This window comes from Tauraco erythrolophus, chromosome 1 (genome assembly GCF_009769465.1).
Source record: "Tauraco erythrolophus isolate bTauEry1 chromosome 1, bTauEry1.pri, whole genome shotgun sequence".
Taxonomy (NCBI): domain Eukaryota; kingdom Metazoa; phylum Chordata; class Aves; order Musophagiformes; family Musophagidae; genus Tauraco; species Tauraco erythrolophus.
In genome coordinates this window covers 74,229,663-74,252,748 of record NC_141465.1, presented here as the reverse complement: position 1 = coordinate 74,252,748, position 23,086 = coordinate 74,229,663, and the positions used below count along the sequence as shown (strand labels likewise).

The window sequence follows — 23,086 nt, the reverse complement described above, 5'->3', positions numbered from 1 at the left end:
GCACTGCAGCGCAAAGCAAATAGCAAGGAACTTTCAATAGAAGGATTAAAGTTGGTGCTTTCAGGTAGTATACCAAAAATAAAGACACCGTAAATGAGGAGACACCAAAAAAACTTCATTTCCCCAGCCTGGAAGGGGGAATGAAGAAAAGATATTTTCACTCTTGGAAAGAATCTCAATGCAGTTAGTCTGGCCCAAGTTGGCTTAATTGCCATGCCATGTGAAAGGTCCTAGTCTTGTTACATTAATGTGCTACTAACTAAAGAAACAGTTTCCAAGATATCTAATAAATTGAGAAGTATTTATACTGAAAGTCTTTTACTCCTCTATCGCTAAAAAGACTTTTATGGCTTAGAAGATTTGACTCGACTTCCAAATTTACAGAGTGGTTAGAGGGTTAGTGGGCTTCAGAAATCCCAGCACTTAGTTGCAAGTCCACACGCTGAACACAGCCCCACACTGTGCTTTATTTTAAGGCAACACAAAATTATGTCCCATCATTAGATAATTTCACGATTGGCTTTATTGTAGACAATGAAAGCATAAAAATTTCTGTTCTTTTTTAATGCAGCACCCTTCTTAGTTTCAGATTAAGTCATGATACTTAGGTTTCTTCAGATTTTTAATTTGTAAAGGAACAGTTTCCTTAAGGAGTTTACAGGGATTTCATGAAAAGAGGAGAATCCACTACTTAAATTCAACCTTTTCATGTTTAGCATTAAAAGTAAGAGTAAACATACCCTTTGCATCCTCAGAGAAAAGAATCAAGAGATTCCAAGTGCTATAAACTGATTTTCCCTAAAATTATTATAAAAAAAAAAAACAACAACAAAAAAATGAACTGCTTTATGATTTCTAATTGTCATTAATATAGGCAAAATACACACAAATATACTGGACCATACTGTCAGACTGTAAGACAGACCCCTTTAATCACAGACCATGACTAGATTTAGCCTGCCAAAATATTTAAAACATCAATAATTGGTAAAAATGTTTCTTTACTTGTGCTCCTCACAAGGAGGAATATAAGGAAAGAGAGGGACTGGTGGTGATGTGGGGAGAAAAATATGTACCCTTTAATTAAAGATCAAGAAGCATGTGCAGCAGTATCTCAGGTTGGTGTCCGCATAGCTCAGCAAATAGATGATGGCTGTGCAGTAGAACAACAGATTACTCAGATGACTGATAGCATTGACCAGTTTTGTTGCAGATGCTCACACAAATGAAGAGGTGATCCCTACTAAGGTCAGTGAGGAGGAAAGCAAGTATAAGTCAGTGAAGTGGAAGAAAAAGGTTTTATTTAGAGACAGAGGAAACCTCCTGTCCTTCAGCTCTTTCTTATCCTGGAGCTGCATCTTCTTCTTGTCAGAGAGAGTAGCAAGGGGAAATCCGTTGCTTTCCACAGCAAGACTGAACTTCCCTTCCTATCTGGTTCACCTTCCTCAGAAATTGTTATGATTCATTCCTTGCAGGCTCAGGTCTCTGGAGCTCAGCTGCCAGACTTACTCCGACATGGGTAACTCCGGTCTCTTTGCTCCACCAGCTTTTCACAGGGTTAACTGAGAGCCCATGGGAAGACCCTTTCTAGGTGCTCCTTCTTCAAAGGGTGAAGCTGGGATTTATCCCTTCTACTGAAGTTCTGATGTCCCCTTTGCCTAGCTGGGACGGTGTCATATGCTGTTATTAGTCAGGATGTATTCCCACACTGAGGCTGGGGACACAAGAAAATCACCCTATGAGCAAAGCTTGCCCTAACTCTCCTTAGTGGAGCTGAAAGGGGTTTTCTGACCTTCTGTGGCTGTGCTCATACAGCCAAATAAAAGAAGTGCTAGATCCCTGGTCACCCACATTTGTTCCTTAAGTCCCAGGTGGTTTTAGACCACTTCAGCTAGCTCTCTCCAAGCCAGACCTGTTAGGGAGGGTGGTAACCACAAGTAATGTGGACAGGAGCCAGCCAGAGCCATCTGGACATGGATCAATCCCTGGCCCTTTTTAATTAAGTAACGTAAATTCAGCCTTAGCTTCCTGAGCAATTAGGAGGAGTTTAAGGTGGGAGAGGGATAACAATGCCAAACTGAAGGTGGACAGTTCTTACTCACAATTCTTGCCTGCCATCTGTTAATGAGAAGAAAAGACTGACTCTCCCTTTGAAGTTATTTTAACATCTCCAATAAGAGCTTCTTGACGCAGATTTATGGTGATCCGCTGGGTCTGAATGGCACCTAACGTTCTTGGCCCATTTGACTGTAGACTTAATAAGCTATCGGAATAAAAAGGCAAATTAATATTGAAGCTATACCACCCTCCTTCGCAGTGCCTAATGCTTGCAAGTGTGCAGCAATGCCATTGAAACCCCCTGATAGAGACAAAAGCTATTTAAATGCTTCCCATGTTAGATAGATCTACAGTCTACACCGCCCAGTGCATGGCGTCTGATACAAAGATTTACAAAGCTTAAGATCCGTAGAAGCAGAGGCATCATGTTTTAAAAGTTGTGTTGTAAATCAACTTGGGGAAGAGTGGGGGGGTGTAGAAATAACACATTTCTTCTCACCAGCAGTTACTGTGGCAACTACGCCGACCATTTCACTTTATCTTGAGGGCCACCCTTGTGAGCAGACTGGCGTGCCATCTCCTGCAGGTCAAGCCGGCAGGTGCTAGCCCAGGCAGCTGGAGCAGACGTAGGGCTCCACGTGCCCATGCCAGTCGGAAACAGTAAGGGCTGCCAGGGGTGCTCACGCAGGCGGCTCGCGGACCACCCGGGCGACAGCAGGCAGGCGGGCAGGAGGCACCAGACACTCTACCGAAGGTCACCCTGGAGGCCTGTCCTTCAGAGCTGCACAGTGACAGCTGGTAGACTCATAAGAGCACAGGAGCACCTTCATTTATAAAAGCGAAGCAACATTTACAAGGGTATCTTACCTATAGCGAGATAGCTATAAATGGAATAAATTGAGAGAAGCTAGACTCTCAAACGTAACTCTCTTAGATGTCCTTGGGAAAGAAACACTTCTAGAAATAGATGTTTTCCATGAAAATATCCTTAAATTTCAGATCTCTTTGCTCTTTGATTGATAAGTAGCTTAAATAATTTCTAAATTCTGCCTGCCTGTAGGACTCTCTATCACTAACCTTTCTAAATGACTACAGATTCCTTTAATCCCTTTATTATTTACTTTATAATTTCTTTTGTCATTCTGGTTTTTCATCTCCCTCTGAGAATAAGTGGGAGAGAGAGCATCCCACACTATTCATGTATCATCCACATAGCACTTGAAAAAAATCTCCCCCAATGTACTAACATCACATTCTGACTTACTTTTGTTCGAACTTATCAAGTTCCACCCCCAATCCTTAGTCTATATATATGACTACAAGGCTTAGTATTTATCTTTCCCTCGTCTTCCATCTTAAATCTATTGGTAGGTATTATTTTCGGAAGCTACCTTAGACCATAGTCATTCCAGCCAGCCACTGAAAGCCAAGGAAAAAGGGCCTCAGCAAACATAATGAACCCTCATGTTGATGTTTCTCCTGATATTTGATTAAAAGGTTTTAACCTAGCCTGCACAACTTACAGCTTACTCCTGCTTTCGTTATAAGATCCTAAACTGCTGCCTCCACTTTCATCCTGACAGCAGCTGGCACAACTGGAATAAAACCCTTCTGATCCAGCATCTAAGAGACTGTGAAACTAAGTAGCCATACAGCTAAACTAGCCTGATATTCACCTGCATATCCTTAGGTTCAATTATTTTTTCTCATTGGGCTTAAAGATTTTTTTTTTTAAATCAAGAGCACCATATTTACTTAGGTATCTTAAGGAACCGCTTAGACTGTTTTTTCCTCAATGGTGTACGGCAATGGTCAAAATCAACATGCATGATGTTGAAGTGCTAAGAAAGCAAATATCTTCTAAGATATACTTTCACTGAAAACCTTCAGTGAGGAGAGAATATCTTCTGTGGCCCACAAATCACAGGACTCATCTCCACTTCCAGTAATACCCCAGATACATCATCTCTTATAAATCGCAAAGAAGAATGGAAATGAGGAAAGACCACAAAATCACAGTGACTCCATTCCCACTACCTTGGCACACATTCCTCCTACTGTGAGTGAAATCATTGATTTTACCCAGATAGGTATGACGTAGGAAACTACAACAGCTTTATTTTTTTCCACTTAGACTTTTACAACTCTACAAACATTATCAAGGTTTAAAGTCCAGTTCTAAAACAAAATAAGGCCTTCTTCAAAAAATGTGGTCTTCAATACAAACGCTACATAATGATGTATTTGCTGTAAAACAATCCTGTGCTGCTTTTAGGTGTCCTGTTCCATGGAAGAAGAGTTCGTGCTACAAGTTTTAAAGGTAAGGGAAATAATCTCTGACATGTTTCAAAACTTTGTGCAAGCAGGCAGAGCAGAACACTTCAGAACACAGGAATTAATAACACATATGGTCACTGGTTTTCCCACAAATGTCCCCGGTCAGCAAGAATCCTAGAGCATGTGCACTGAAGGGACATGTTATAATCCTCTCATACAATAATGACTCAAAACTAGACTATCAAAAGTGAACTCAATCAAAGGTGAACAAGGTGAATCAAAGGTGAACAAGATCCAGACCACAAGTTTGCTCTGTCTGTACCTTGCAGAAGGTATGGACATGGGGCATGTCTTGCATCCATAAGGGTTTTGCAATTCTCTGAGAAATCTTCAGCAAGCTTCAAGGAGGCACGTAGCATCCACATGGCAGGCAAAGTCAGGACATGGAACTGATTCTCTACCAGGTGAAGTAAGAAGAGTTCAGCAATATTATCCAAAAAACTTTCCTGGAAGCTGAGGATCTCTGCTTTAACAGCAGAATCTCACATAAAGCATTTTATCCTAAATCAAGTAATATCCTCAAACAATCCTCAAAACAACTGAAATGGAAAACATTTATTCTTAGGTCTTCTGAATTCTCTTTCTGATTTTACTGTCTTTTCCTCATCAATCACAGTTGCTTTACTGCCTCTGCATTTATGTACTTCTGCAACTGTTCTGCTCCTGTAAATTAGCAGAAAGTGGGAAACTAATCATTCATACACCTCATGCCCAATAAAACAAAGGATAGTCCATCAGCCTACCCTTCATCCATCATAAATATCTATTACATTAGTAATAACCTGTACAGTTGTTCCGCTCACTGCCACTACCTAATTATTCAAAGTGGTGGAGAGAACTTAAAAACATCTGAAAGAAATCTAATTAAGGGCTAATTCTCCTCAGAGACCGTAACCCAAAATAAAAAGTTGAGATGCCTGCACAAGCAGCAGATGAAAAAACTGAAAGAGATGTGAGAGGCTACAATAGACATGACAGCATTTGGGACGGGTCAAGGTCATATTCACGGAGATAAAACAGGTCTGAGTAAAGCCAGGAGACCAGCAAATGTCCATAGTGAGAGTCTGCATAGTTCTAGTTTTGTTTTTTTTTTGAGGCAGAAAGTCTCCTTCACACAGGGTCAAAACATCCAAACAAACATTTAAAAAAGGTTTCTACTGGCAAGGGGCTAGGAGGAAATCTCTAGGGGGCACAATTTTAATCCACCTGTTAATGCCATTTAAAAACATGAATTTTAGTGAAAGCTGAAAGAGTCCAAGCCGCAAAATTGCACCTGGGTTTCAGACAGCCTGAAGTTAATTCACATCTGAGATCTTGGGTTGATCTCCTAGTGGGATAATCTGCCTAAATCACATCTAGGTTCAGTTTCTCAGGGACTATTAGCAGTCTGGGTATCGACTTGCAATTTCTAGTTGCAAGAAAGTCAGAACTGTAAAGTGTTTTTTCATATCATGAGCACTATGAATTAATAAGCACTAAAATTAATTTAACCCTTATTAAGATATTCCTGATATGATACTCTATTTTATAAGATACTGCTGTACTAATGATTTAACTGATTTTTTTCAGCATTTCCCTACCCTATAATCTTTTCACATCTTTTTCTATATTTTCCACTATGTTTTGCACTGGTAGTTCTTGTTCACCTCATTCAATGTCAATAAATGTACCTACATTAGCAATGAGTGATACATGTAGGAAATACTGGGCAATAGCAATGCTCCATAATGCAATTCTCCAATGAGAAGCATGAATTGGGAATGGCTTCCTCTGGACATTTTGTTTAAATGTAGCAGGACACGCTTAGAAATACATTTACTGAAAGAGTAACAAGTCTGGCAAACTTGCCTTCTTTAAATTAACATTTTCGCCTCAAACCTCATTAAAGGGCAATGAAATTCCTGTATATTTCCTTTGCTAGCATTGGTAAGAACCAAGAGATTTATATGTAAACAGAAGTCTCTGCTTTTATATGCAGGCTCTCTCTCCTGTTCAAATCATTGAACACTGGTACAAAATTCTAGTTTTCAGTCACACTAGAGCTTAATTCTTTAAAAGCTTGTTCAAGGGAGCAATATCGCGCTTCTTCCCTCAAGAGAAAGGACTTTGTGAAAACATGCCCTTTTCAGGAGACACTTCCTTGTCCCATAGGCCTAGAAAATCCGTAGGAATGAACTCCTCTTAGCTAGACGAAAGCAGAGGCAACCTGCCAAGACAGGACTCCCGACTCCTCATAGCCCTACAGTTTTGGAGCCCTGTGCACATCCAGGCGCACAACCAAAAACCTCGGCTGTCTTCAGGAGGACAAGAGAGGCAGATCCCCAGGCAAAGGGATGTATGTGTCAGCTGCTGTCTCATCTTTGTCCTCCAAAGCCAGAGCCACCCTATATCCTCAGAGGAGGCAAGTTAAACTGCACAGGAACTAAGGTGACAGAAATGCCCAGAGTTCTCTGACAGTTCAAGGAAGGAGAAGGCATCATCACCGGGGTGTCCTTCACCTTATGGATGAGATACTCACCCCTGAAAAACTCCCTGTAATCAGTAATCACAAACACGGAGCAGGAATAGCAGCGTTAGCCTCTGTTTTTCAACAGGAGAAGAACCGAAGAGTACCCACTGGAAGCACAAACCCCTCCGCACCCTTTCCCCACAGCACATGGTTACGTGGAGTTCCCTTCCACCCAAAGTTTTCGATGCTCAAAATAAAAATGCTATTTAACAAGTAAAGGTGTGTAGCTCCTTCAGAGGCTACTACATGTAGTCGCCTGAATAAAACCTCTGACTTAAGACAGTCCCATGACAGCCTCAGACTGAGAGGACAGATTAAGGGAAGGATCAAACCTAGATTTGCCCCGTGTCTTTTATTTTTCTCACACTACCTAATGCCCAGAGCTGGAGACAAGACACGTTCAAGTGCTGAGGCGCAATTCCCACACATTCTGTATCCTCGCTGTGTTCTTATCTTTCCAGATGACCAAGCCACAGGAAAAAAACATGGATGATTTGATGAATTTTCAGGGAACAGCAAAGTCTATTCTCCTATCAGCTCAATGAAATACAAACCTTTCTGGAATCTCCTTAAAACAAATTTTTCACAGAAGATTACAGTTTATTTGTATCACTGTCTGCAAGCAAAAGCCAAAACAATTCCAATGAAATTAAAATGTTTAACCTTGCTTCAATCTGACTGTCTGATGGGACCAGGTTAATTTCAGTGCCACAAAATGATTAAGCCAAGTAATTTCCAAGATACTGCATTCTTTATGCAAACATTAAACTTGGTTCAGTGCAATTCCTCATGCTGTTTCCAGTTAAAAGTGAAATAAGCAGGTGTCAGAGTGAAAACACAAAATGCGGACATTAAAATTGCACCATCAATTTCTGCTCGCAACTGCGTGTCATTTATTGTCATTTGACCCACACAACCATCCAATATTAACTCTCAAACTATTAAAATGTCCATTATGTTCAACACAGTATGCTACCTAACCTAGTGCATTGAATTTTAATGCAGAAGGTGCTATTATTCTGACTTGTGCATTGAATTTCACGACAGATATTATTTTTCTGACTTCTCAATGCTGTCTCATCAGCAACTATTTACTTTCCTTGCTACTATTTAAGGTGTGCACTCCTAACAGCATATGCTACAGATAGACCAAACCCGCATTCTCTTTATCCATGAAAAGCCTTTCACTTCATGATTTTCGAGGTTTTGCCCTCAAAAAGGTCCTCTTGAAAGTCAGCGTGCTCCTGATTTGAATAACAACTTTGTAAGTTATTCACCCGCTATTTACCTTTGCTGCAGAGCATATTAAAAAGAATACGTCACTTCCATACATTTTGCTCGCTGTGAGTTCAGTCCACCATGGTGCCAAACACCATCGGTTCCCTTTGCGATTATCATTTTCAGCACTTCTGAGTAGCTCAGAAGCTCTAAGGATCCACTTTAAGAACACGATAAATAACTTTCTTAATATCCAGTCTGAAGATGAATGTCCTCCTTTGAGCACTTCATCACATAGTCTCCAAGAAAAATATTTTCTTCCCAGATGCTTCATTTGTTCTGACAGTTTACATACTATGCAAGAAGCCGGCTCTTTCTGAACTAAACACGGCCCCGGTCCTGCAAAGTTTATTTCCTACTGGATACACTCTTTCTGTGCAGTGGCGAGTAGCTCTCAGGTACGTTAACTGTATATCAAGCCTTATGCTACACCACCAGCAATTTTTTTTCACAACAGAGATTTCAAAATTTTAAGATCATTCAATGTTTCGTTACTCAGAAAGTTGTTCAGTAAACTAGTAATTTGTCTTTGAAAAGCTTATCATGCACTGAAATGTGAAAAGTAAACAAAAGGACCAACAGCACGGTCGTGCAATGTTCAGACATTGCCTGCGATTTTTAACGAGCAGGAAAGCAAGGCACAGGGAAGTAACAATGTGCCCAAAATCACAAAAGCCATCTGAAACAGAATTAGGTATCAAAACAAACCACTGCACCCAGAGTAACAATATCATCCTGGACTGAATGAAACTTGCTCCGGTATGACTCGGTGTTCACAGGCACGTTTGGCAAACACCTGTAAATATTCAGTAGAGTTCAATTTACACACAACCACTTCATTTATCCAATTACATTCTAGACTTGCAGCGTTTCATCCTACATGTTGAGTGATTATACAAAAACCTCAGTAGTGCCCCACCGACTATGGAATACCAACCCAGAGTCAGTACAATGCCCTCCTTCCTATTTCTTTAGTTTCATGAAGTCCTCTTGAAAAACTGGTTTCCAGGTTCAAACAACACTCTTCCTCTCCAGATTCTATTTTTACGGACATTTACCAGACAGAAAATCTTTGCAAAGGGACAAATTATGAATGTCTAAATCACTCCGTATCTACCTTTGAAGTCAATTGGAATTTTAGCTCAAAATTAACATACTTAACATAATCAAAGCAGGTAAGTAGAATAAACATCAAACTCAAAGGAAAACTGCATACACATAAATATTTAAACCAATAATATCTGTAAATACATTTTGTATATTTTCCCTAAGCCTAAGTCATCCTTTGTATATTTGAATTAATTTATAAATGGCCTATCATTAGCAGACATTGAACTCGGCGCAAGCATTTTATCACAGTAGGGAGATGCATGAGCAGGCATAAATTTCACCCCTTAACAAGTAGAATATGCAATTTCATTTGGTCAAGAATAATTAAATTTGTATAAATTCAGGAAATATATTCCACAGAGGACAAAACCTCAGTAGGTGAGATACATGTAAATAAGCAATTTTACATTTGAGCAAGAGAAACACACCGCAGCTTGATCAACAGTACAGGAACTACCCTATTTAAGCAGTCAGAGCTGCTTTTCAGACCTATGTGAAAGTAACTTCAAGGACCCAATCCCGCAGCTCTTACTGAGGCAAAATATCCTTCGTCTTTTGGTGGGAGGTGGGAAGGCAGCAGGAGGGCCCAATTTACTTAGAATTCAGATAAAGATGCACAATATATATTTTATGGGCAGGATCCAAGCTTCTTCTTCAAACAGATGCAGTTATCGCATGGCTGTGCTTAGAAACTTTTTCAAAAACGATAAGCAACCATGAAAGAACAGCCTGACTATTTTGCAGAGATGGAGTTTAACAAAGGACTATGCAGAGATCCCAGTTCAGCCACAGCCTGCATTTTAGATGCTCTTTTCTTTAAATAGGTTTTGTGTTTGAGATTGATATGGGATTGATACTAATAGACACCAAATTCCTCTATCAGCAACGTATTTATAGTAATGCCAATTCCCATCTACTCTGCTGTCAACACCCCTGACTGAGTTGGAGAGATGCCTCCCCTTGGAGGTAAACGGAGAGGAAACCTGATCCATCCTCTTCCTGCTGCGTTCCCACCAGGAGTGAAACGTGACAGCAATTCTCGCTGCGGGGGGCATCTAGTGCTCCAGCCTACTAACTCATCTCCCATGGGCACCCTAACAGCTGCCATTTGGTTAAAAAAAATCTATTCACCTGCTGTATTTGCCTCAGAAAACACCCAGAGATACTCTTCTTTCCCGTTTCCCCTCAACTCTCAAATCCTCCCCACAGCTTAGCATGCCCTGACTGAACATAGCCAGTTTAGAGCCTTAAGGGGAAGCCACCAGGATGGCACCTTGTCATTACAAGCCCTGGCTCAAGCCTTACGGTTTTGAGCAACTTTTAACTCTTTGTGAGAAAAAGTCTCTTTTGTCTCATACTTTGTGGAGTCCTCTACATGTGTGTGACAAGCAGAAAGGGCAAAGTTAGATGGGAATCATTACAAAAGCAAACGAGGCCCAGGGAATCTAGTACATTGCAAATATTTTCATGCCAGGTAGGACGCTGAAGATACGTGGGGCTTCATTACTTTTTGTACTATTAAACTTTGGAAAAATTAAAAAAAAAAATCAACCTGTGCAAGCAATGCCACATGTATTGCTTCTCAAAGTTTTTCTCCTTGTGAAGAATTGTAAAGAGGTAAAACTGTTGTAGCAATCAAAGGCAGCTCCCCTTTCCAGGATCTCAAATTTGACTCCAAGAGGTTTCAGCCAGCTGTGTTTCTACGACAGATAAACCAAAGCCTCCTGATGCAACCCTGCCAGAGACTTGCATGCACCCCACCAGACACCCTATCCCTCCTTGCCCCACGCGCCCCTCACTCCGCTGCCGGTGAGCCCGGTGGGGCCAGCTGGGACCCCAGGGACGGCAGGGGAGCCCCGCGAGGAGGAGGAGAGGAAACACGAAGCAGAGAACATCTTGAAACGAGCCACCCAGCCCCATTTCTGGAAAAAGACCAGCTCCTGAAAGAGACAAAAAGAGTGCACCAGGCCGAAAATAACTAAATAAACTGAAATTACAGCCAGCGTTAGCTGCCTAACCTGCCTGATTTTCCGCACGGTTGGATCAGCAGCAGCTGCTCGCTCGTGTGGTGCCTTTTGAGACCAAAAAGCCCAGTCGCTCCTGGAAAGTTTGGTGGGCAACGGAGGCCAGGGGAGGCCGGGGCGGGTGGAAGGGGCGGGTAGCGGAGGCCGGTGCCGCAGCGGAGCTGCCCGCAGAGGGGGACCCCCAAGGCCCGGGGCGCCGGGGCACCGGGCGAAGCAGGGAGAGCATCACGGCACCGGCTCCCTGCTCTCCCGCCGGCCACCGCAGCCTAGATGGAGACGATCTGCCCCCGGAGCAACAGCGCCTGTGACCGAGCTACCAGCTAATCCGGCCAAGCGGATTGTTAGCCTCCCCAGACAGTCAGCCGCAGTTTAGCGGGAACGGGATGTCAGGACGGGGCGTGCGGCGCAAACCGCGCCTGGCAGAGAGCGGGACCACGGACCTGGCCGGCGGGCACAGCGCCCGCAAGCCCCCACCTCCGCCCTCGGCTCCCCGACCGTCCGGTGCCCCCTTGGCACCCGCGGCAGCTGGGGGCAGCGGCTCTCCCAGCCCGCCCCCCCGGGTTTCTGCCCCCTCAGTTCGCCCCGCTTGCTCGGGTCGCCTGCCCCCCCTCCCTCCCGGCGGCCCTGGGCAGGCTCAGCCCTCCCCAGGCAGGCTGGCAGCGGCGGCGGGGTGCAGTGCCGCTCCTGCCGCCGAACCCGCCTGGTCCCGGTGCAGAGGGGGCAAGGGCGGCAAAGTCCCTGGGGAGGGGGAGAGGTGTGCTGGGGACTCTGGCACTCCGAGGGGCACGTCTCGGCTTCAGGGGCCGTTTCCTTACCAGCCTCCCCTCAGCAAGGAAAAGACATGGGCCTTTGGGGGGAGGAAGGGGGTTTATACGCCTCTCTTTCCCCCACCTGGTATGCAAACTGAAAGGTCTAGAAACCACCACCTCCCTCAAGCCCTTCCTCCGGAGCATCGCCTCTCAGCCCAGGGCACCAGGGCGCTGGAGCCGGCCTCCCCACGGGGGGCAGTCGGCGGCGACAGCGGACAGGGCAGTGGGCAGTACGGCGGGCAGGGCGGTGGGCAGGGCAGCGGGCAGGGCGGGCAGAGCCACGCCACGGCTCCGCTCCCCCACTGCGGTCACGGGCGCTGCAAGCGCGCCCCAGGCAGGGGGAGAGGGGCGTCCCCAGGGGCTGCGAGAAGGTGGCCGGCTGCCCTGCCCCTGCCCGCCCCGTCCCGCCCCGGAGGAGCACACGGCTTGGAAGTTGCCCCCCGGGGGAGGCGGCTCGCTGCAGCGCCAAGGGGCGAGCGAAGCAAAGGGCACTTTGCGGGAGGCGGAGCGCAGCCTCCGGCGGGGCATTTCGGCCTCTTTGGTATGCTGAGAAGTGGCTGCTCTTTGCTGCAGCGGCGGGGAGGGAAGGGGCGAGACGAGCTGGCAAACGGGAGCGAGGAGGGGAGCGCAAAAATGCGCCGAGGTGCCCACCTCGACTCTCTGCACCGGCCCCGAGCTGGGCAAAGCGGGAGCCGGCATCCCGGCTGCCGGGTGGGGAGGAGAGGGGTGCGGGCTGCCAGGGCTGCCGCTTGTTGATGTTGGGGTGTCAGAGAGGCAACGAGAGCCTATGATCTACTACACTGCAGTGCCAGCGTCAGGAGCCTCCTGCTCGGGAGCTGCCACTGCAGGGCAGCCGGCACACACACACACCAGCGCGCACACACGGCATCCCTCCCCTCACAGCCCGGGCTCCAGCGGCAATCGCCTCCCCAGGCACGCAAGTGCTTGCAGACGAGCTGCCGGCCGGGGGGGAGCGAGCACGACGGCGGGGAAGGGGGGGGGGAACCAGAGCCCGGTGTGAGGGGGGCGGAGAGGGCCGGTATTTCCCTGAGAAGCTCCCTGCTCCCCCGCCCGCCGAGCATCCCTCCTCTCCCACCTCGCTCGCCCAAGCCGCGGGCTTGGCCGCACGGACGCCCCGACCAGGAGGGATGCAACAGCGGCAGCGTGACCCCCCGGGGCCGGGCGGCCCGGAGCACCTGCATTTGCATTTCTTATGTAATGTACTGCAAGTTTCCCCCTCGGAGCCGGGTCGAATGGAAGCGCATGATGCCGGCTGCCAAACAGACATGGAGACGCACGCAGAGACACCGGCGTGTGCACAGAGGGGTCATCCCGGCAGGGAGAAGCGGAGGAGAGACGCAGCCACCCAGGCAGTGCTGCTGCTGCTGCCGCTCGGCATAGCTGGCTGAGTTTCTGTCTGGGCACAAGCTCCAAGAAGGTGTCCACCCCCTTTCCTCACCCACCCACTCCCCCTTCCACCTTCCCGGCCTAGAGTCCCGGGGGTGTGTGATAACGGGGAGCCCCCAGGCCGGGGGCGAGGGGTGTCCGGCTTGACTTCAGAAAGCCGACCGAAGCGGGTGGGGGTGTGTGTGTGTTGGGGGGGGGGCGGGATGACACATCGCAAGCTAATCAGAAAGTGCTGTGCAGGACCTGAGCCCAGGCACACTCACCCACCGCAGGCAGGGCCGGCTCACAGCAGCACCGGAGACCCGGGCTCCCCTTCCCAAAAACTGACTAGGGGTGCGCACGGGGGCTCGCATCGGGGACGGGAAGCGGGGCGAAGGGGGGGGGCTCTACTGGCTTCCCTTCAAAAAGGGTAGCGAAATAAAAGTTTCCTCCTTGGGAATAGCACATTGAAACTAGGAGATACAGGCTGGGCTAGGGTCGCCTCTGATTTTTTTTTCCTTTCTTTTCCGTGGTGACAGTGGCTGAAGCTAATCCAAACCGCTCCTTGCTTATTAATACACGTATGCACATGCATGTCCGTGCTGGCCTCGTTATATTTCCCCCTTCTCCCCTCAGCAGGATTGCAGATCTACCTCGGCGAGCAACAGACAGGGTAGCATAAAAGAAAAACAACGCAGTGCAATGGATTGCTTACCAGTTTGGTTCTTGTTTTTCTTAAGACTCTTGCCACAAAGACACTGCAGCATATGCGATCCTTTGCTGAAAATGTTCCAAAGAAACCACATTGATTTGGGCGAAAAGCAATCCAGCAGCTTATACACCCTGAGAAAGAAGAGATCCTTGTGGTTGCATAATAATAAATTGAGACCAGTTCTCCTGAAGAGGGGCACCAGTTTTATCATAGAAAAAACGATTATATTCCGATCTTCTCCCAGTTTTTTTTCCTCACGTGGTATATTTCTTTGAGACTTTTCAACGGATGCTTTTTTTTCAGCCAGGCTGAATGGTTATTCCCCCTAGATCAACATTGGCTTATAACCAAAAGCGTGGAGAGAAAATAAAAGAAATCCCTTTTTCCTTCAGCGCGAAGCCAAACGAAAAGTAAGGTAGTGAAATCCCAGCCGAGGCCAAAACCTCATCAGAGACACCGGCAAAACGCGGAAGAAAGATCCCCAGAGAGAAAACCATAGCCTGGTACTTGACTGCTAGGAGGATGGGTGGATCTGCAGAACAAAAGCCACGGCAGGATCCATCCTACTGAACGACTGCCATTGTGCAGCCCCGCGGCGGGAGAGCGCACCACCAGCACCCGGCGAAGCCCGGCTGAGGCGCAGAGACCGCTGCCGGCCGCGGGCGCCGACCCCGCCCGCAGCCCCCGCCGATGCCCCGCAGTCCCCGCCGCCGCCGCCCCGCGACGCCGCCCGCCCTCGCCCGCGCGGGCCGCTCGCCTGCCGGCCCCGGCTGCCGCTGCGCCCCGCACCGCCGCGCAGGAGGCAGCACCCCCCGCCCCGCGCAGCCTCGGCGCCCAGTCGCCGCCGGGCGCCGGGGGAGGAGGAGCCGCCGGGCCCCGCCGGCCCCCATCGCCGTCATGCACCCACGTGCGGCCCGGCCCGGCACCGCCCGCGGGCAGGATAGGCGGGCTGCAGCGAAGGTGCCCCGAAGCTGCCCCGATGCTGCCCCAAAGCAGCCCCAAAGTTGCCCCAAAGCAGCCCCAAAGCTTCCCCAAAGCTGCCCCAAAGCAGCCCCAAAGCAGCCCCAAAGTTGCCCCAAAGCTGCCCCAAGGCAGCCCCAAAGCCGCCCCAAAGTTGCCCCAAAGCAGCCCCAAAGCCGCCCCAAAGCTGCCCCAAAGCTGCCCCGCAGGCCGCTCAGCATGCCACCCAGCCCCCCAGGAAGCATCCTGACCCCGGACACCTGGCCCTCCCCCGAGGCCGGCTTTTGCCCGTTTTAGCCACGCCGTGGTCTCAAGGAACACGGGTGGCCAACAGAAGCCGACCTGAAAATGGTGTTTCCTGCTGGCGTCCTACCTAAAAAGTGTTCTGGTGAGGTTTGGGACGAGGCGAGCGCCGTCTGCTTCGTGTTAGCGTGATACCGTGCACCGTGGAGTCCTGGGCCGTGACCGGGGTTCCCAAGCACCGCAAATACCTCCAGAGGCAATGCTAAAATAACCCCACAAAGCACCTGCTGTTCATACAAGTTGAGAGTTCCACAGGCAGATGGACCAGCTCCTGAGCAGCACCCCTCGCTGCTCCCCACAGTCCCACTCAGCAGCGTTGCCCCTTTTGCCCATCCTCCCTGGCATCTGGGAGAGGGCTGTGCCGACCAAGCCCACCGTGGTTGCACCCGTGCATGGCAGCGGTGGCACTGGACCAGCTGGAAGCTAGTGCCCGTTGTTCTCCATCTCCCCTTTAGATGCTTTGCAGGACTGTGCGGATACTGGAAGGTGTTGTAAGTGATGGGACAGAGGGCATGAATAAATGAGGGAAAAGACAACGAAGAAGTAGTAGAAAGGAGCAGCTGAGAAGAAGGTAGAAGGAGAAAACAGGTGATAGAAATGGGACAGTGAATACTCGATCTCCTCTCCCGCTCTGTCTCTCATTGCCAAAGTCATCTAAATCCACTTTCTTGGTCATCTTTACCTCTTTGGAAAAAGGTCCTCTCTTTTAACTTTTTCCAGTAAAAGAGTAAAAAGTAGAAGTACCAGGACACTGTTTTCACCTCCAACGTTTCTATTAATATTTGCATTCATTCAGACATGGTCAGAGGTTGGTGTTTTCTCCTGAAGCCGTGGAAGCTGCCATTGCGGAGCTCTTACAGTAAATGTTTGGTCAGCACACCGAGAAAAGCTCTGGGAACCGAAAATTTCCCAATAGTTTCCATTTCAACGAGATTCTGGATTTACACATCTAGATGAACTGCTTGGTTGTCAGATCCTCATCTACGTGATACTGAAACACCATTACTCTGTTTTACAGAGATGAGGAATAACACACAGGAATGAAGGGCTGTGAGAAGTGGCCCATGGAGTCCGCAGAACATTGGGGTGAGGAGGTAGGTGCCTACCTCTAAGCACCCAAGTTTGCAAAAATTAAAATAAGCAAAACTTGATTGATGAAATTTAAGAAAATTTAGAAACCGAAGACGTTAATGCTAGGAAGTGGCTTGGTCCCTTGTCCCACCGCCTTGGCTGTGCTGCCTGTTGAGCTAACGAACCGTCCTTCCTGGCGTGCAGACGTTACATGGGCTGGTGGGAGGATGAGCTGGCTCGGCCACCCTGCAGCCAGCTGGCTGGGAGTTCGCAGCAGCCTTTGTGCTATTCATGGTAGTTCATATGTCACTGCTCCCTGCAAACATCAAATTGATCTAGAGCTTTCACAAAATATCTGAGGTCTGTGTCCATCTTTCCTTGACCACAAGAGCCAACATTATATAGCTGGGAACAGTCTGTGATCTGTAGAAAACAAAAAGTCATTGACGAGCTTTCCACCCAAGTAATTGGTTTATATACCTCCCTCAGGCTAGCATGTAACTCCCCACTATCTAAATGGAAGTAAAACTTCTCTTTAGCATCTCATCATCATTCAGGTGTTGGGAGTTGTGGCTGCAGAACCAAATCATGATACATGATTTAAGGTTTACTGGAATTAGAACAGAATCAGAGACTCCATATCTCGGCTGAGAAAATGAATGTTTGCCTTGACTGTCTGGTAACTTAATGCCCTTGAGGAGGTCCCCAACACATGGGAAGCCTGCAGAAGAATACCCAAGCAAAACCAAGAATTTATTCAGAATTCCTCTTTATGCAAGGTCAAAGTCATGGAACGATTAGCCTTTTGAAAGAAGAGTTGACTGAATGTGGAAAAAAAACAGGAGGTCTTCTCTTCTCAGATGAAATACCTATAACAACCTTAAAAAGTTTAAAACATATACTTAGACCTATTTATCCTAAGTATAAATCATCCTTTTCAACACTTTAATCAATTTATAAATGGCCTGTCATTAACTGACACTGAACTGGGTGTATGCATTTTATCACAGTGGGAAGATTCATGAACAAAAATAAATTTCATACTTTACTCCTTACAATGTGCAAGCGATCAAATCAAAAAAACAACTGGGAAAAAGAGAAGGAAACATTTCCTTAAGGATTCTTATCTGTCTTGGGACCATGGAATAATAAGACTTTACTTGAAAAGGAATATAAACATAAAAAAAAATTGGCAGACCTATAGAAGAAAATGTCATCTACGTAGACTTTGCTGGTCAAGAGAAGTGGAAAACTAACAGGAAACATTTGATCAGCTCTTCCTCCAAGGATTTCAGGTTCCCATTTAGGGGAAAGGGACAAAGCAGTGAGGAAGTTTTCTGGTCAGCCTAGCTGTACCGGAAAGACCTCTGATTGACAGAGACTATTGCAGCTTTGGGAGAGAGGGAGAACATAACAAGATGAAAGGCCCCTTGCTTTTACATCATACCACCATGAGTCTCTGCCTTCTAGATCAGAGAAAAGGGACTACCCTACCTAGGGACTCCATGCGGGAGTCCAACGTGATTGTGATGGAGGAGCAAAATTCCAGGTAACCCATCCTCATAGAGTGGTGGCATCAGAGGACTTATTTTTATGGGTGGAAAATTAAGCAAAGCCTTGTTCTGGAAGTCCTTTGAGAACAGAGAGAGTTTTCCCAAGATGTCAAGGCACACATACCACATAAAGCAGCTTGTATATTAGTCAGTAAGGCTGTGGACTGAGTAACTCCCTCAACCCAACATTTCAGTATACACTGAGTGCAAGAGTAAATTAGACAAGGCTAGTTGTTTATACATCAACCATAAACTCCTTTGTCTTCTAAAATACGGAGCCTGCATAATTCCCATATAGCTTAGAAAACACAAAGACGGTAGCTGCCGTTTAGTGAGATTGAACCTGCAGAACAAGGCATCTAGATGTCTACCTGCAAACTAGATGGTTAGAATCCATTACAGTCTATGAAGATCTGGAACTTCATTTGGCTGCTGAAATTTAGATGTCTGGTGCCATCTGAGACTTCGTTGGATATCTTGCAACATAAGGCATGGCAGATATGATTCTGGATCTATAGGAGTCCCGGGCCCTTTTGGAGCTGCAGCCACATACTACAGCATCTTGGCCAGTGATGGTTATCCACATGTAGGCGACTGTATAGAGCTCCTAAATCCCTATCGATTACAATGGAACTTAGATATTCAGCTCACATAATTCAGTTTAGGTGTCTTACCCACAAGTTGTATGTCAAACTGAATGTTTTTAACTGTAGACTCTTGCCATCCTTGGAGACAGCTAGTTCTGAACTCTTCGTCATACTTCACGGTACGTTTTTTGACTCTTCCACAGAGAGAACATCAGAAAGAAGTGCCCAAGTACCAAGAGCAATAGAGATAAAGGGATCAATCCTTTTCTGAAATGTCACAGGAAAGGGAAGAAGGAGATACTGTCATTCTCCTGCAATTCAGAATACGGGTGCACTCACCCTGAGGGAATGGAGAGGATGAGTTTGAACATTGGATCATCTTGTAAATTAGAACATGTTGATCCACCATTTCCAGCCCAGTGCCGATTTCTGTAGGAGTATAACGTTGGCATTTCTTATCTGAGAAAGGAAGGGAGACAATGGGGAATAGACCATATTCTCACAAGCAGATGTCAGCAAGTTCATAACTACATATATACAAAAATAAGTTACCAAATATCAGGATTTCCCTGTTGTTCCAAGGTGATGAAAGAGCTGCAGGGAGTTCCTGGGGCAACTCTGGTGAATAGTGCTCTAAACCAGTGGTGTTCTGATGCCTGATTGGGTAGCTAAGGTAAAAGTGAACACACATTGAGGTCCTGGAATTGTTTTAGGTTATTAAGGCAAGTGGATATTTTCATGTACATGTGTGTTCTCCCCATTATCTGCGTTTATCCTGCCAGCCTGGTATCTCATGACGGCATTACCTGCGTGGGAAAGAAGGAGCTAAATGAATGGGAGGAAAAGGGCCTTGAGCTGCCTGCTCAGTAGGGGCCTAAGTTCCTGATGTTCAGGAGGAGCAATTGTGGGAGGAATCCTACTCTCTCCATACAATATAGTAAGATTTCATGAGAGAGTAACTGGGAGGTGGGTGAGATGTGATTGTGGTGTGAACTGAGTGTTACACTAGATGGTCTGAGACTCAGAAACCCAGATCAGAAATCCTGGTCTTCCCGCTGTGGTCTGGAAGCACAGTGAAACGCTTTACAAGGAGGTGCCAAGATCACTTTACTGAAAAGTTTGTTGTTATTAACGTCGTAATGTCAAAGAGCCTTAGTCAAGGATCGAAACCTTGGCATGCTGGGTCTGGGAAAACACAGTCAAAAACTATGCCTGGACTAAATCTATCTTTGCAGGAAAGAATAAAAGACCTCACTTGGAAGAAATAGCTTGAATGAGACAGCTCAGATGTTGTCCCACATTAGAAAAAATGTAATTAATTCATCAATCATTAAAAAACATGAGATATGTTCATAGAAGCACAGAAATGCTTTTGTATGCCTTAACTGTATGAACATCTCTCCTGACAAATGTGGGGTCCCGTGATCATAAACGTGTATCAGTCACCGGGGTATGTGTCACCCCTGCTTTTTCCAAGTTGAGGAGCTAAATGCAGATGGTCTGGCAGAGCACAGAGTCCAGCAAAAGGGGTGACGTACGATGTGGGAGGGCCCCGTGTTGGTCTGCATGTGGTATTTGTCTTCAGGAAGCCTATTAAAATTCCCTCCATCAGACTTGCGGCAGGTGTACCTGAGCAGGTTGTGATGGCCGTACTTACCTCTGCTTAAGCTGCGGCAACCAGATGGCAGTGACCGCCTTCAAAACACTTGGCAGGGGTTAGAGACAGGTGAGGGATTTACAGATTGAGCTTTTCTGCCTGCAGCCATCTCCTGGCTCTGCTTTCCGGGGCTGCCCCTGTACCGACTCCAGCCAGCGTCAGCACAGAGCCTGGCTCAACCAACCAAAACTTTGGGAGAGCAGAGCCTTGGCCAGTCCACGATGTACGAGCAGCTCTAAAGCACTCTGGTTATGGCAGGGGACCGGGCGATATCCCTGTTTAAATCGTGAGGCTAATAGTCTAAAAAAATAGAGTGTTTTGCTCTGTGGAAACGCAAGTCAGTCGTTACAGAGACCATAATCTGTAGCAAATCTGAGATCATCGTTGCCATACAAACAAAATACAGTGATGGGTATTAGAGCAGAAGGCATTCATTTTTAAACAAACCTAGTCCCGGCACCACTTTCAAATGCAGATTGTGCCTCTTTTCTTTCCCTTCAATAATAAAAGTTTTGTAAAGTGCAAGAGCATGTACTACAGGGCAGAAATGTAAAAACATTGAAGAAGCAGTTACAGTTAAGATAAAACAAATACATGGCAAGAAATATCTCAAGGACTTAAGGGCAATAGCATTGAAGAAGCAATTAACTGTGAATCTAAGCAAATATTGCAGATTTTAGGCCAGAGGAAAGACTTAAAAATAGCTTATTCTAAGTTGTTTAGGTGATACAATGCTTTGGTATCTGTAGTTGCCTGATTTAATTTCAGATATGTGTAATTGCTATGAAGACTGACTAGTGAAACTTTTATAGTTCTTAAAGGGCAAAACATTTGTGTTACAGCTCTGTGGCTAATTAAAAATTGCGTCAGTGAAGGACTGCCAAATGCTTCAAGTGGTTTAAGTGGAACAAAATAATTCTGCTTCAGCAGAGCTTCCGAAAAGCTTTTACGTTGGTGTCTCAGTTTATATTTAATGTATTTGAAAGGTGTGAAGAAATCAAACTATTAGGGAAAGGGGAAGATACTGTAGTATTTTGTCACTGACCTGAGCAATAGGAGTAACGAAGTCTCTGAAAAATCCTTAGAGTAGAAAATCAACAAACACTGATGAAAGCATAAGCAAAGCATGGTACTTCACACTTCATGCTATGATCCAACAAGGAAACGTACAATATATGTTGATGTAAATGAGAGTGTAATTGATACAGAACACAGAGACTCAGTTCTTGACGAAATAAAGACAAGTACAGTGGTGACAAGCTTGAACTCACATTTGCAGATTGTTTATATTTGCCTTGATGCCGTTCAGCAAAGCACCCTCAGGCAACAGCTGCACCAATTAAAGTGGTGGGTACAAAAGGTGGTGCGGTGGGCTGCCAAGCTATTGAAACAAATCACAGTGAAGTGTGTAGACAATGCAGCACCATGAACATGAGGACAGATCACCAAAGGACAGCAGAAATCTGCTTGCCATCAAAGCAGAGCAGGGGAATTTGCAAACATGTACCTGCTGGACACAGAGGACTTTTCTCCTGAAGCGAAGTTTTTTTAACTGAAGTGTTTTCACATCAACACGTATGTTCTCTGAAAGAAGAATCAATATCCACAGGAAGAAATCAGAGTCACTCGAAGGAAGACAATCCAAACCATTCAAAACCTAAATCAAGTACACGTGTTTTTCCCTTGGAATGAATTATTTTCCAGGCTTTGTTTGTTGTGTAATTCATCTAACTTAGTCAGCAATATCAAACTGTTGTAAGATAAACAGTGCCTTTCAAACAGGTAGGTAAGAAATAGTTGGACACAGAAGTCGATGCATCTTTCTAGTTGCCTGACATAGGAACTGATCTCACTGAAATTGTAGACACTCGGCCGTGGGAGACAAGAGGGGAAATGCTGTCTGCCCTACCTGAGTATCTTTGTCTTTCCATTGACTATGCAGAGAACTGAATCCAGCCCACCCCCAAAATTAGTCAATGGCTGAAGTTGTAGACCTGGAAGCAAGAGACCATCTTCAGCCTGAAGAGAGTATTTGTCTCTTCACTAGATCCTCTCATTGCCATTATCTATAACAACAGTCCAATATAGCAAACTATACATGTGCCAGGCATTAGATCTCTCCACCTATGTGAAGGTCTTTGAGCCCTGCAGTAGATTCAGGCTTTCTCTTTCCTGACATGTCCACAAACACATCAAGCTCAGGAAAGAGCTGGGTCAGATTTCTACTTCTTCCTTTGTTTTTTGTTTTTTTTTCTGGCGCACTGCAGGGACATGTAGATTGCCCCAAGTTGAGTACAAATGAGAAGCATGTTTAAGTAGCCTTTCTTTTTTAAGAAAAAAAAAAAAAAGAAAAAAAAAAAAAAAATTTTTTACTATGAGAGTGGTAGAACACTGGAACAGGTTGCCCAGAGAGGTGGTGGATGCTCCATCCCTGGAGACGTTCAAGGCCAGGTTGGACAAGGCCCTGAGCAACCTGATCTAGTTGGAGATATCCCTGTTCCTTGCAGGGGGGTTGGACTAGATGACCTTCGAAGGTCCCTTCCAGCCCTAACCATTCTATGATTCTATGATTCTATGATTCTATGATGGAGAACTATGTGGCTGTATTTCTCAATATTAACTTAAAAGAGATGCGGTCGCCACAGCACTGCCTGTCCACATATGAGGGAAGGGAGAGCTGTGTGCAGCATAGGCAGAAGATCAAAATATCAATGGGCAAAGCAAAACATGGC

The 23,086-nt window shown here is 46.1% G+C and overlaps 1 protein-coding gene across 2 annotated transcripts in view; it reads right to left on the bottom strand.

Annotated features, from left to right (window-relative positions):
• FGF14 (fibroblast growth factor 14) overlaps positions 1 to 14,434 on the bottom strand; it is a 434,954-nt gene extending 420,520 nt beyond the window's left edge. For both annotated transcript variants that reach the window (XM_086610973.1, XM_086610986.1), the window contains exon 1: positions 14,227 to 14,434. In XM_086610973.1, coding sequence (XP_086467099.1) covers positions 14,227 to 14,434 — 208 coding nt within the window. The remainder of the gene's footprint in view (positions 1 to 14,226) is intronic.
• Between the last annotated feature and the right edge of the window lie 8,652 nt (positions 14,435 to 23,086).